The 16103-nt window shown below is 32.8% G+C and overlaps 1 protein-coding gene across 1 annotated transcript; it reads left to right on the top strand.

Moving 5' to 3' along the window:
• Positions 1 to 1982: 1982 nt before the first annotated feature.
• LOC110112855 (rac-like GTP-binding protein 5) lies at positions 1983 to 14331 on the top strand. The gene is made up of 7 exons (XM_020845223.2): positions 1983 to 2405; positions 3361 to 3448; positions 3559 to 3668; positions 3782 to 3845; positions 13611 to 13675; positions 13759 to 13824; positions 13907 to 14331. Exons 1-7 carry the CDS (start codon positions 2307 to 2309, stop codon positions 14009 to 14011), a joined length of 597 nt encoding a protein of 198 aa, XP_020700882.1. The 5' UTR covers positions 1983 to 2306; the 3' UTR covers positions 14012 to 14331.
• The last annotated feature ends 1772 nt before the right edge of the window (positions 14332 to 16103 follow it).

Here is a 16103-nt window from a genome sequence, read left to right as displayed (position 1 = left end):
CTGATGATTGATGGATGATGGGACATGATTGATGAGATCAATTCCTAATGGGTTGATCATATGACTAATGAGACTGATTCATGTTGGGTTGTCCTCAGGACATATAGATACATGATACAAGGGACATGATATGAGATATAATATACAATATATATATGATACAATATATGAAAGATATAGGCTACAAGACATATGATATATGATACAATTGATATGATTTATTGACTGATTGAATGATAATAAAAGCATAACTGATGATTGATGTGCAGATTGTATTGATATGAATACATAGTATACGAGCTGACCACTTGCATAGGAATTTCATATTTTTATTATTTTTCAATCAACAATCAGAGCTGACCACTTGCATTCATAAAATATAAATAACATAAAACATAATTTTATATCTTTTCATCAAATATTTACACCATACCTCAAAATAATTTATACAATAATCATGACGATCAATCATAATAATTAATTACTAAAATAATACATCATAACTATAAAAAAAGTGAATGACCCACAGATGAAGTAACTCAAGCATGCAGCTCACAATAACCTCAATCTACATGTTCTTATCCTTACCTGAAAATATATAAAAATCACATAATGAGCATATAACCCAACACGTAATCAATATCTAGAAATAATAAACATATAACTGTAAGAATAATATCTTTATCTGTAATATAATTCATAAAAGGTCCTATCCTATATAGATCAATCATGTCCCCGTCATATATCATATACTCATATTAATACCTTATATGTCTACCAGTATGTCAATCATCCAATCTTGTCAATCAGTCTTATTAGTCATTAATCATCATTTACATATGTTATCTATATATATCATATATATTAATAATTGTTATTTCTATATCTATAATATCATGTATGTAATTATGTATGCTATTATATATGCATATTAATGTTGAATTCAACATGGTAGGACATTAAGCTTTTAAAGTAGTATTTTCATCATTTTATATGTCATCCATCTATTTTATCAATTCATCAACATCATCAATCAATCATATCTTTCATTATTTTATTAATTATTTATTTTAAGATGCAGTAAGAAAGTCGTCCCAAACGAAGCCTTAGTCAGCTTAATTCAAATTTGGACGAATAAAATATAATTAACTTTAACAAAAGAAAGTCTAATAATTTTAATCTTAAAAATATGCATTAAGAAAAATATTAAATATTTTTATTAAATTTAAATATGGTGGCCGTGGAATAAATAACCTCTACATTAATTAATAACCTTTATATTTATTTTTATGTCACTTGCTTATTTATATTATTTTTATTGATTTAACATTTTAAAATAAACATAATTTAATTTTAATTTGATTGATTTTACAAAAGCAACAACAAAAATAATTATAAATAATAATCAAACGATTACTTTAGCAATGAAATCAAACTAATCAAATAAGACCAATTCAATTCAATTTATTGATTTTATCAAAACAATGCAATAATTCAGACATATATTATTACACTTTTGGTTCGGCTATAAATTTATCATATATATTTATATTTACGAATTTGTTCTGGAAATTTTTAATTAATCTCCATATTTGATTGGATAAATTTTTAATTACATAATCAAGAATTATCATAATTTTTTTTATCAATTATTTAATGTTATTATGTGAGGTATATATTTTTTTTTTTTGGAATTAGAATTATCCTAGATTTTTATTTTTATTGTTGATATTAATTTCCCTTTTTTATATATTTATTATATTTCCACTTGGTATGAGAATTCTCAGGAATACAGTGTCTTCTCTTCTGAAATTTCTCCATCTAATTCCCCAAAAAAAAAAAAAAAAAACCATCTGTCCCATTTGGCACAGGATTTTGTTAGGGATTAGAAATTGTATTAGCTGTCATTTTGGCAGCAAGTGAAAAAACAATTCAGCTAATCAGCTATAATTATCAAATTTCTTATTAATTCAATGAAATTACATATTTTGATCCCAATCGATGCGAGACCGCTTCAACCGCATCCCAAAAGGCGCGCCCTTTATAATTCTCTCGTCCTCCTTTCAGAGATTTCTCATCGCGGTGAAGGCTGAAGGATCGGAAGGGAACGGATCCATTTACAGATCTTACGGTCTCTTATTTAGGGTTTAGGATTCCGTGCCTTTCCAGCCGAGGATTTGGTTGATCGGGGAAGTAGTGCGATGCGGTTTTTGATGCGAATCTGAGTGAAGAGAGGTATTTTGTTTGCTAATCAAGAGTCTGGGGTTGATTCTTGTCGTGTGGGAGGGTGAATTGGTGAGGAGGAGATGAGTGCTTCGAGATTTATTAAGTGTGTTACTGTTGGGGACGGTGCCGTGGGAAAGACCTGCATGCTTATATCGTACACGAGCAACACATTTCCTACGGTGAGTTTGGAAAATTTCTCTTTCTTTCATAGGATTGATTGTTGATTTGTTGTTAAATGCTTTCTGTGGCTGGTGTTTTGATATTTATGGATTTGGGATGGGATTTTTAGTTAGGGATCTGAAGTGTGGAGAGCATGATTAGTTACGCTGTTTTGTTCTGTTGAAAAATTATGCTGGAGATGTTAATGCGTATATCTGGCAGCGGATTTTAGGGAACTGAGTTTTATTAATTTGAATTTTAGAATTACGAAGCTTCATGTACCTAAGATTCTTTCATTGAAGGAGATACGAATTTACTGTTGTTATTTCTTTTTCAGAAAGCTCTTGCAGATTATTCTTATAGTTTAGATTTATTAACCAAAGTTGTATCTAATTTGTGAACCCTCATATATCTGGATAAGTCTTTTGAATATGAGATAAAAGTGACGTTATATTGGCAACTCTTTGATTTTCTTAGTGAAGTGTGTTGGAAAAATGATTAGGATCCATTATGGCTATCATAAACATTGGCGAAACAAAAGTTTCTTGCCGATCAATGAGATAAAAAGTGAAAGTGGATGTAAAAAGAAGTGCATTTTCAACGTTTAATCATGAAAAGTTTCACATTGTTTTTCTTTCCCTGCAAATTGTTTTGGTAACTTAAATTGTAAAACTTATCTGAAGTTTAATATATTCACTTTTTGTGAGAGAAATATTTAATTGAGCTTAAAGATAAAGATGACCTTAGGATTTATGTCATCGTATATTCTTTTTTTTAATTACTTTGTATAGGTTTTTTTTTCCCAGAAAGCATGTATCCTTCTTCTTTCAGTTAATGGAATATCTTTGACAATTTTTTTTGTCCAAAGGTACAGTCTGCCGTTTACATTTTTAATGTTAGATTGAATGATGCTTTGATATTCAATTCAAGAACTGTTATAAAGTTTTTACCACTGCATATCTATTGTAAAAACAGGATTATGTACCTACTGTGTTTGACAACTTCAGTGCAAATGTTGTTGTTGATGGAAGCACTGTTAACCTAGGGTTATGGGACACTGCAGGTAAGTGGACATATTTTTCATGTCTGCCTCCTTGAAGTTGCTTTGAATTGCATTGGCCCTCAGATCGATGAGATTAAACCAACAATTTCTCTATTTTCTTTTATATACAGGCCAGGAGGATTATAATAGATTAAGACCTTTGAGCTATCGTGGAGCAGATGTTTTTATCCTGGCCTTTTCTCTCATCAGCAAGGCCAGCTATGAAAATATTGCAAAGAAGGTGCAAAAGCTACCAAGCTAATTCGTAATTTCTCAAGTTTATGTTGTCCTTTTGCAGCTTTTGTGGTACATTGATACCTATGGCCCTTTTTGGTGGTTTTATTCTATTTGCAGTGGATTCCGGAGCTGAGGCACTATGCCCCTGGTGTTCCTATAATACTTGTTGGAACAAAGCTAGGTAAATTTTTTTTTTCTTCTTTTAATGGTTGAATTCCTTCATATTTTGCTTGCTAAACTTCATTTTTGCCGTTGTGAATACAATCCAAAAATGTTGCTGATATTTTTTATTTATTTATATTACTTTTTGGTGGAGTTAATCAATTCAATCATCTGTTGATCTGGGAATGAAAACTTTGTTTGTTCTTTTTCATAAGTTTAACCTAAACTTCTTTTCTCAATAGTGAATGCCATGATGTGCCCTTTAGTTGGTAGAAGTTTCCTTGTTTTTGACACATGACCGTTTGTAACTAACTTACTTTCATCTGGCTCCTTACATTTCAAAATCAACTCATTGGACATGGACCATTTGATATGATAATTATAAGTTTCTTTTTATGTAAATTGAAGTTACGTGAAATTTAAGCAATTTGAGCAAGGGGATAACTAATGCGCCTTTAGATTTAGAAAAGTTTCATTTATGAACTTTGAAGAAATTGAATACGAGAAAACATGATCATTTAAATTTTTTTGCAGCGCATTGTAACTAATGCCGAATTAATTAGATATTCCATGTAGTTTTGACATCAATTCAGTCATCAATGTGTCTAAGTTGGCTTTAGTTCATGAACTTATTATCAAAACCTTGTTCATCTCCTTTTCCCATCCCCTCATGAATTTGCATCTAAAATTTTGCTCAACAATTCTACACTATTTATTCTCTGAAGTTTTATTGGCTGACTATTTGTTGCTTAAGTTATATTGGCTAATGAAATTTTGATCATTACTTACGGTTTATACTGGGGGTATCTTATGCACTAGTATGATAGACCTAAATATGATGATTCATTAATTGCTTCATAGGAAGCATAACATTTCTGCGAAAAATAGCTTTAAGATTATCGAGTGCCCAAAGTTGAATTGTTTCTAGCTTGGCAAATTTGATGCAAATCAACATTATGAGTTTGATTTTATCCCTTATTAATGTTACTTTAGTCGATTTATAATTTTCAGAAGTTTTGTTCTAGTTTTAGTAGTTTTGAGCATACCTATGATGATTATCTTTATAGAGCGAGGGTAGTATTATCTAAATTGCTATGTTGGTTTTACCGGTTTCTTTTTTTTATTTGTTGTTTGTTCACCTTGGTTTTATTTAGTTTTGTTAGTTTAGGGTTTAGGCAACATCATCTAACATCATTGAATTGTGTATGCTATCCGTTTAGATATCAAAGGTGTATGCTATCCGTTTATAGTAATCGTGGTAGGATTTGGGTGACCAAATGATTAAAATAGTGCATGTTTAGAATTTAGATATTGTTATGCCGGTCCAGCCTGGACCGGCCCAACCTGGACCGGCCCAGCCGGTCCGGGTCTTCTCCAGGCGAAAACGGAACAGAGGGGAGGCGGAAGAGGGAAAGGGCCAAGGGGTGGGGTCCACTTGCAATTCAAACATAGTTTAAGTGTTTTTGGAGGGAGAAGGAGGGGTAGAGAAGTCCTTTTGCTTTTAACTTGAATTAGATTGTACTAATAGGGAGTTATGGGGGGATTAGGTTATCATCTTGATTTTGAAAAGAGTTTTGTGTTCTAGGTTTTCTTGCTTGGGCTCTTGGCGTTGCCGGAGATTGTTGGAGAGTTGTTCTTCCTCTCGAATTGAAGAACATTGTATCTTGCTTTGGTTTTGATCATCTACTAAGGGAATACAATTGTTTTTTATTGTTTTCCAACGTTTTCTCCTTATTCTCTCAGTTTTTCTACTGTTTGGTGGCTGTTTTCTATTGAAAACAGTGGAATAATTGTGTTTTGGCAAGAATCCGATAGGAATCACTTGGAATATTCAAGTGGAACCTATCAGATATCTCCAAGTCTATTGTTCCGAGCGATGATGAAATGGATGGGGATATTATTAGTATAATTAGAGTTGGATTAGTGAAGTGGAGGAATGTATCAGATCTGTTGTGTGGTAGAAAAACATCCCTCAAACTTAAGAGAAAATTTAATAAGATGGTGGTGGGACCTGCGATGTTTTATGGCGCATGATGTTGGCTATTAAAAGAGAAGCATAAAATTAAGTTAAGTGTTGTAAAGATGAGGATGCTCATGTGGATGAGTGACTTTACACTTAGAGACAATACAAAACAAGTGCATACGTGAAAATGTTGGATTAAATCAATTGGAAGATAAGATTAGAGAGAGTTGCCTTATATGCTTTGGTCACATAAAGTTTTGGCTTTCTGATGATTTGGTTAGGAGAGTAGATGTATTAGAGTCTGTCTATGTTAAGAAAGGTAAGGGTAGACTTAAAAATGACTTAATTAGAAAGTATTGAAAAATGACCTGTTTTATTAGGACACAATGGTGAAAAAGGATTTATGTGGCCGAGCTCACCTAGTGAGATAAAGGCTTGTTGTTATTGTTGTTTTTGATGTATTCATTGTGTTATTTTAGTTGCATTAAGAACTCTAGGTCCTTGATCTTTCTACATCAGCACTAGTGGTTTAATTTTGAGGTGCGGTGAATCAGTGTTTAGCATCAATTTAGTTGGTAGTTTGTTCTTGTATGTTGTTTAGTGAATCATTGCTTAACGGCAATTAAGTATTTTGTTCTTGTATGTTGCTCGGATTTAATGAAAATCTAAATGATAAGGCATTTATTGATTCTTTTTTTAGTTATAAAAGTTGTAGTTTAAATTATTTTTTTAATGATGCATATGGCTTATCTATCTTCATTCTTTGTGACAGTTTAATTTAGTTTGATAGAAATAAGAATGTTAAGATTGATGTGTGTTAAAATTATGAAGGTATATCAAGAAATGATTATATTAGGTGGATGGTGAGATCATTATCTATTGAATGTAAGGTCGTTGCAAACATACATTGATGGTTTGAACATATATAATATAGGTAGCTGATACTCCAGTAGGAATAAAGTAATAGATAAATTTTATCCGAGAGAATTTTAAAGAAAAACAAGTTAAATAAAATTATTGTTGAGGGATTACAAAGAAAAGCAGGCAGTCCAACCATCGCCTGGTTAGACTTTTGTACTTTACAAAATTTGTTTGACATCTTATACAAGGATAAATGTGAGAGAATCGACAATGATGATTCACAAAGCTACCCCGAGTAGTTGGGATTAAGACTTACGATGAGGAGCATGGTGATTCCTTCATGTTTGTGAGCTTGCTATCTTGATTTTGATGATTCTATATTCTCATATTTATTTTTTTATAGACAGCAGCTAGAGTTCTTATCTCTGGTATTTAAAATATTGCTTCATGCAAGGTAGTTGCTAATGGTTAAGTGCTCGTCAATGAAATTTAGTGTAAAACCAGTCTTCACATCCAACTATGTGAGTGAAAATGCAGGATTTAGAATCCACTTCTTTCATTCTTTCAATATTCGAGCATTTTGCCTTTGTCATTACTGAGTATTGGCTTTGGTTAATAAAACAATTTTATATTCTTGCAATCATCTGAATAATGTTTTGTCTTGCATGCAATGCGTTTTAGCCTATCATGATGAGGATATTCTTACATTGGACAGAAGAAAATTTTGGTGCCAAAATTGTTAGGTTTTGGCACAATCATGTATCAATAGGTGTTATCTTATGCATTACATTCATTTGGAAAAAAATTGTCAAAGGTTGTGTCACATTTGTGGGCTCCAAAAATCTACGCCCGAGCTCTATTGTGAGAGTTTTGTTGTTTCAGATTAAATTTTTACAAGGTAGATTAGATTTAAAACAAAGCACTATCCAAAGATTTACTCTCATTTTGGGAGGGCTTTAAGGTGTGGTTCTTGGCTTCTTATAGGTGTAAGTCCTTATGGTTAATTATCACTCCTAATGATGAGAGTATTTTTGATTAAGGCTAGTCGTTAGAACCTAAATGCTTAGTTTATAAGAGTAGTAATTTGATTTAGGATTTGAAATTTACCGCCTGGAACTTAAAGTGGATGTTTGGGGGGGGGGGAGGGGAGAGATGATCAAGAACCCGATTAAGATCCTTTAGTACCTTCATTTTCGTTATCATGTACTATTGCCTACTTAGTAGAGATAATGACCTGATTTGATCGAAGGATCTTTATCGGTAGCCATAGTTTGCATTATTTTAAGGTATTTTTTAGACATAACGTGGATGTTTGTCTAAGAGAATAAGTTTAAGTTGACCTTAACTAACAAAGAGTTTTGTGCCCTATCAAGAGCACCCTATTATTTACAACTTAAGGATTTTTAAGCTATCAGGGAATTTGCTATCAGGGAATTTGCAAATTCTACCATTTTGCAGTGAAATCATAGGTCCCAATCATAATCGTTTGCCTGTGTTGTCATTTGACGACAAAACTATTTATTAGAGAACATATGTCACATCCTTGTTGAAGAGAGATCTTTTGAGAATAAATATAGCAATACACTTTATAAGATATTGGCTCTTTATGAGTAGAGATTAATCTTAAATTTAACACTCTTAATAAAATGTTGTAGAGGGTGGATGAATTTTGTTATAGGGGTTAGATTGCACTTGTGCTTTTTCACGGTTTATAAATTTTGATATTTTAATTATTATTATTTTTAGATTAAAGACAAATAATTTGTATTGGGATTTGGGGATATTTTGAGAATAAAATTTTCCTCTAGTTGAGAGTCATTGTTAACATGATTATCTTTGGGGTTTAAGTCTTGTCAATTCTAGGTCTTGCAAGAATGAGGACCAAACTTGAAATATGGGGATTACGGCCTCATCTTATAAGCTAGGCGGGCCACTCAAGAATATTGTGTGAAATAAGAACTTGAATTTGTACTTATAAGATAGGTTGCGAATTTTCAAAATAGTTGCTCATTTTCAAAAAGGGTTACATGATTTTTCGAGCGGGAAGAATCAAATTTTTTTTTTAAGTTTGTGCAACATTCTTTGGTTTTATGTTTAATACATTTGTCCAAGCTCATATGAATAAGTTTATAAATTTTAAAATGATTATAATATTTGTAGAGTAATTGCATATTTTTTAAAACTAGAGAATGTTAGTTCAACTTGTTCTTATCCCTCACAATATTATCACATTTTATGTTTGAACATTTAGCAATTTTATCAGAGCAATTTTGACAATTTGACCTCTCTTTTGGATAACATGCTAGCTGTGAGATGCATATTTTTTGATATATTTGTACATTGTACTTGTACATTTTTCAATGTACTTGTGTGTTTATCGATGCGTCTACATAATGCATTTGCATGATTTTTATTGAATTTCACATTTCTGGTGCATTTATACGCTTTTTGGTGTATCTGCACTTTGCCTTTACATGCTCTTCGATGCTTTTACATGATGCATTTGTGTGCTTTTAGAATAATGTCATGCTTCTCTAAGTATCTACATCATTCTTGAGGCAGTTACATGTATGCGTGAATATTTGTTGTTAAAATATGCACCAAGTTTCATTTTTAAATTTTTAAATAATACCTTTTGTATGCTTGTGTGTACTTGTTTGGATCCAGTATCGTGGAAGGCAAGATAAATTTTTTAGAAGTTTTTCATATTATCCTTTTCCATTGTTTTAATATGTTTAGATTTTAGTGTGACAAGCCCCACGGGGAATTATCCTCCTAGAAATATGAGGGGGTGTTGTAATTCATTTTGAATTCACATGGGTTTCTCATTTGCTTACAAACATTCTAGAGATTTTTTTGAATGTTATGAGTATAGTGGAGATTCTGTTTGTGCTCCTTAAAGAGATGCAATGTTCATTACAAGTGCCCTATAAGTTCTTGTCTTCAATTCACTACCCAATATTTTGTTCATAGTTTATAATTTTGCTCGTCTTATAATTTAAGCAGTTTTGTATTTTGTTTATTTTGTTGCATTTACCTCCTAAAAATTATTTTATTTTGTTATGTTTTTGTTCGGTTTGAGTGTAAATTTCAGTAGTCTTTCAACATAAGATGTGTTTTTAAGGCGTGCCTAGCATTCACAACATGCTTAAAAAAACGTTTCATGGGTGTTAAGAGACATTGCGGTCTGCCGTCGATGGCTCTATTCCTTTGTGCTTAAAAAAGCGCACATAGATTGAGAATATGCAGAATTTGCCTGACACAATAAAATAGCACGCAAGTATTTAATTTGCAAATTTTGTCTTCTCGTTAGAACAACATGCATGAGTATTTAATTTTGAGATTTTCGTATTATACATATTTTTAATTTTCTTTTATTTTCTTTGTGGAATCTTTTTCTCGTTTTATTTACTTTCCATTTTTTTTTGCTCTAATTCACTCACATGCACACAGAGAGGGATGGCTTTTTTGTTTTCTCTATTTAGAGAGGAAGGGTGAGGTAGAGAGCCGAGTGAGAGGGTGGGTTAGAGTGGAGAAAGAGAGGCTTAGAGAGATGTTCTATCTATTTAGAAAAGAGGGATGGAGAGGAAAAGAGGGAGAGAAGAGAGGAAGGCAAGAGTGTGGGTTCGACGCTACTAGGGCTGGCATTGGCGCTGATTGAAGGGATGAGTAGAGTGGGAGAGTGGAGCAAGCGCGGGTTTGTGTGAAACCGAGAAGAGATGAGGGATTGTGGCAACTTGCAGGTTTGTGTGAAAATGAGAGGAGATGGAGGGAGTGGGGAAGGGCTTGTACAAGTGTTTTAGACTTTTAGGTTTATATATAACCAGGAAGGAGATGGGACACCACTGTGGCAATGTACGAGTTCAAGATATTTGGGCTTTTGGCATGTGAGGGTGGGATGATGTATTCAATTTATTTGATTATTTTATTTTATTTTTTTAAAATAAATTCTTGAAGTAATAATAATAAATTACTTAATTAAAAAGGGGTGTATGTATTTTTGTGCGGTTCCTTGTTTCTCATGCGTCCCGAAATGCATGCTGCCATCATGCTCTGGGAAAATTTTGCATTTTGTCTTCGTGTGACAACCAAAGCAATGGGTGCGCTTTTCAAGCAACTTTGATATTCCGAACACATCTGTACGGTTTGTTTTGCGAATGAGCAACATTCAAGTAACTTTTTGTACGATGTTGCATCTGTTTTTTAATATCTTCGTTGTGTTTGGTTGAAGAGTGCGTGAGAGGTATTTTATTGTTAAATTCAATGTTTCAGACATGTTGATACAATCCGTTTCACAAACGGGTGACTTAGAGCGACTTTGATTGGGATCAAGGTGTTTCAAACTCAATTTATAAGATGTCACGTTGCTCTGGTCACATCTACTCAAATTAGTTATTTAGTGATATAAGAATTATTTTTTAGATATTTTAAGTGCTCTAAACACACAAACGAAATCTATTTCATGAAGCCGGCGACCGTGCCTAGTGATTACAATTACGATCGAAGCATTTAATTCACTTCTTGTGATTTTATGTTCAACAACTAGCATCAACGTCAATTTTGACCGAGTCTAGTTTATATTGCCTCTTTACACATTTGTAGGTGAACAATATGTTTGCGTAGATTGCTAATCATATAGAGCCTTGTGTTCTTGGTGTTATACGTGATGCTGACTGGAGTGTTGTTGGAATAGAAAGTGGTCATGAAGGAAGCCATGTAAGTTACATGGTATGTGAATGTTGATAACTTGCTAAACTGTATAGCGTATACACTCGGAATGACAGCAGGGTTTCTTTAGGTTGGTTGGATCACCCAAGTTGTCGTGCATTCCATTCCCCTGTCATGACCTTAAATGCGAGGAGCCTGAAAGTGTCAGTACGATGTAGGTTAAGTAACATTGGAAATCTTTAAATGGATGTTGCATAAAGCCATGCCAACGCCAATATCAATCCTGGGATGGCGTGACATTTTTTGATTATCCAATGTGGTATGCACATGATGAGAATGAACTGCAATTTACAATTTGTTTAGGTTCAGAATTTCATGAAAACCTTCTGATAAATGAGATGGTCTTACTTTAATCTTCATTTGGAGGGAACATTGTTAAAAATGGAATTTGCCTTTAGGTAAGCAATATCCTCCATGGTTTTAAAAATCGGACCAGATTTGTTAGTCAAACTGGTTTAACCGTGAACCGGTCTTTAAGGCCAGCCTGGTTCATATTGAAAATCGTTTTCTATATCAAACCGAGCTGAACCGGACATAACCGCCGATTCAATCTGTGAATCGGTCCTTATTCTCTTGAACTGGCCGGTTCAATTTTTGAATTATTTAAATAGTTAAATAAACTATATAAAAAATAAATGATCTAACCATAATAATTTATAAATGTAAATTTATAATATGAATTTAATATATAATTTATAGGTGTAAATTATATCTAAACATATAACATAAATAAATAATAATTTAGATTAAATTTATAAATTTATATGTAAGTTAAAGTTTTAAAAAAATGAATTAAATTTGAAATTACATAAGATATTATTAATGTGTGAATTCAATTTATTTCTTAATTAAAAATTTACATGATTATTCTATCATTTTAGTTTTATTTAAATTAGTTTCATACTTATTACATCATCCGGTTCAACCCGGGTCGAACCATTAAACCAAAACCTCTCCTTCCGGTTTTATGTCTGGTCCGATTTTCACAATCTTGATCTCCTCATTTTTTACACTTGTGGAAAGGAAAATGCATGCCTTGTCATCATTTTTCTTAATTATTTTATAGAAATGATTAGACTAGCTCATTGTATTTATTCATTCCTTCGCATTCCATTAATATCTTAATTGCACATAGGGTTTTTGTTTTCTTGAAAGATCGGTCACATTGATATGTATGTTTGTTTTTGGGTCCTGTTATATTGGGTTACATTAATGGCGATAATACCACACCAACTAGCTGTTGTAAAACTGACGTTTGGATAGAAACGAGAGTAGTTGAGACTTTTTGAGCTGCCACACTTTCTTAAAATAAGGAGTTGGTATTTTTATATTGGCAGCGGCCCTTATGTAAGGCTTAATCTTTTTACTTTATAAGTTTCCATCCACCATGTAGTGAGCCCAACAACTCGGGACCTGGTGCTCCACCCTTAACAAGAGTTATTCAAAGTTGATAATTCGGCTGGTTTCTAGTTTTTTTTATATAGTTCGATAGTTTAGATTAGTTTGTTAAATGTTAGAACGTTAAGATGGATGTTTGCCATCGAATCTCATTCATGAAAAAAACCATTCAACTAAGTCAAACTTTATAGATCAAGATCTTGATGAACCATGAGAGATGACCATCAGACTCATCATCAGCATGATTGTTAGTCTCATCCTAACTATTTAGGTTTGGCTTAATGACTCATCATTCGACATTTATTCATCTCAAGTGTTGAAAGATGTGTTAACCCCATTTAGTAAAGATTTTATTACACAACTTCCGAAAATGTTATCTTTGATTCTCTCTCTACCTTTCTAATCCTTTAAGATTTATTTTTTCACCATCTTCAAAAATCTCACAATATCTATGATATAATCATTCAACAAGTCTCTCCTAATTTTGAATAAAGCTTTACACTTGAGAGGGATGATTGATGAAGAGGAGTCTCATGTGAGGGGAATATTTTTGAAACATGGAATTAAAACCTTTTTACCTTTATGTAGTAGATGGATCTTTACCTTTTAAGTAACTTTTTTGGATCGATTGTTATTCATCTACTCCTATCAGCCCAACTCATAAGTGCTGAAAATTATGCTTTTTCCTATGCTGCTATAAATACACACACACACACACTATTTGATGACTTGGTTTTCAGCACATTTTGGTAATGATATATTGATATTATACTTGCTAGATTATGCTATATTACCTCTATCACTATGTGCATAAATTTTTTAATTTTTTTTTAGATCTTCGGGATGATAACCAGTTCTTTATCGACCACCCGGGTGCTGTGGCTATTAGTTCTGCACAGGTGAGGCTAACGGCAATGTTACGAAAATGTCCTCATCATACAAATAATGCTAAATCATTTTCTATTTAATGATATATATATAGGGAGAAGAGCTTAGGAAGCAAATAGGCGCTCTTGCCTATGTCGAATGCAGCTCAAAGACACAACAGGTATGTCTATTATTCTTAATTCAGGATTTTATCCCCCAATAAAAGCAAAAGAATCGGCATTTAGTCTTAGTATCTGGCACAGAATGTCAAGGCGGTCTTTGATGCTGCCATTAAAGTGGTTCTCCTGCCACCAAAGCACAAGAAGAAGAAGAAGAGAAGATCACAGAAAGCTTGCTCCATTTTATGAAGATGGAAGGAGTAAAAATCTCAGCCAACCCGCAGAGTTTGGACAAAATTTCTTAGGTGTATATTTAACTAACAGCAGCATTAACGAATTGTGGTGGGAAACATAAGCTTTGATGTGTTCCCTTTTCTCTCCCTCTGCTGTAGTCAATACTTATAGTTTGCTCTTTGGCTTGTCCCAGACATCAGATGAGTTGGCTCCTATGCATAAATATTTGATGTATGCGGCCATCTGAATCTAATTTCTATGTTTTCATTAGACTTGCTGTTTTTCCTATTTTGTATCCTTCAATTTAAAATTTGTCAAGGAGAGTTTGATTATTATGTGCAAGCTTTTGGTAGTTTGTTTTTTTGCGGTACATCGTCATCCTTCGTTGTTACATCTATAGGCTTCGTTTGGGACGGCTTTCTTATTGCTTCTTAAAGTAGTTTTGGGATCATACTTAGTAAGTGAGCTAAGCAATTGAGCCTAATATTGGGATCATACTTAGTTTTTTTATCCATTTCGAGTCATATTCGGGTCAATCCTTCCTATGTAGGACTCTAGGCTATAGGCATCAAGAACTTTGGAAGTGGCCTCACCTTTGTTATCTCCTTAGAGGAAATATTAGTTAGATTGGGATGTCTTCTAACTAGTTGTGGAGCATAATTATACTCTTCGTCCTTGGTGACGATACGAGTGGTATTCACAATGGGTGTTGAAGTGAGCGCCCAAGTTTCTTACCTTTATGATGAATGGCCGAGTTAGGGTATCCCTTTGGTGTACTCTCGCGTAGTGCATGCCTCGATGATACTCTTGGTGCATCTTGTATCATCTTTATAAGTCTCTCCTCCATCTTCATGAGGTCGTGATGAGTGGTGTAGTTGAGGGCATCCATGTTCATGGGTGGTTATTTGTTCTATTGCTCTTCGAGAAGTTCCTTTCTTCTGGTCACTAGTTTCAATCCATGCTATTGTCAGCATGAAAAAAGAAAAGATTAAAGAAACATTAGAGAATAACTAAAAAACTAAAGTGTCACGCCGCAGAATCTATGCTAGAAGAAATGTATTTATCTTACTTTCTTTTCTTTGATTTAGATATTACACATTTCATATATATAACGGAAAGAAATTTAATTGCATATTCATCAATATGTATATTTAATAAAAGCTCAAAATATTATGTATACAATAGTCATAATACAAAAGATTAATTACATTATTATAACTACATCATGACTACAAAATGAACTACAAGTACCACAAAAAAACATGATATTCAAAGTCCCACATTGTAGGGTCCTTATCCTTTTTTGAAGACATAAAATCATATAATGAGCATAAATGCCTAGTAGTAATTAAAATCTAATAATTAAAATCAATGCAATGAAAAGAGAAATATTATGTTGTAAGTTAGATAAAAAAATATATGCATCAAAATCTACATCAGTTATCTCTACCAATTTAGTTTATAACACATCAAATCTTAGTCTATTATATCATCAGTAATTGTGTCAGTAACAACAATTCATACCAATAACAAAAATCCATGTCAATGTTAGTTACAATATTAGTAATATTAAATAGTCTCAGTATCAACAATAATAATAGTATTGACAATAAACAATATTAGTGTAATGTAAGCTATAGTATCAATAATAATAATGAGTAATCGATGAGCAATTGTATCGGAACCCGCGCCGATTTGTGTGTGTGATTGTTTTTAGGCAAAATTAAGATTGATTTTGGATAATGTCGACGTTCTGAACTCAATGTTGAAGTATGTTTTGCGATTGGACGCCATTTGAGTATTACCGCGTGTCAATTCTTCGACTTGTGCATTGTTGCCTCGAGACCAGTGATTGAGCAAATTAACAATGATTTTTGAGTATTAACAACGTTCCAAACGCAACGACAAAGTTTGTTTTACGATCGGACGTTGTTTGGACAACATTGCACTCCAATTTCCTCGATTTGCATGCGTTGCTTTGAGATGCTTGTAGATCTTTTTACATGATTTTTAATTGCTCAAATTGACTGTCACTTTTGGGTATTGATGATGTTATGAACACAACTGCCAAGTACGTTTTGCGATCGGATGTCATTTGAGAGATGAC

Source organism: Dendrobium catenatum, unplaced genomic scaffold (genome assembly GCF_001605985.2).
Source record: "Dendrobium catenatum unplaced genomic scaffold, ASM160598v2 original_scaffold_27042, whole genome shotgun sequence".
Taxonomy (NCBI): domain Eukaryota; kingdom Viridiplantae; phylum Streptophyta; class Magnoliopsida; order Asparagales; family Orchidaceae; genus Dendrobium; species Dendrobium catenatum.
The sequence above is the reverse complement of the archived record's forward strand: the minus strand, read 5'-3'. Positions and strand labels throughout refer to the sequence as shown.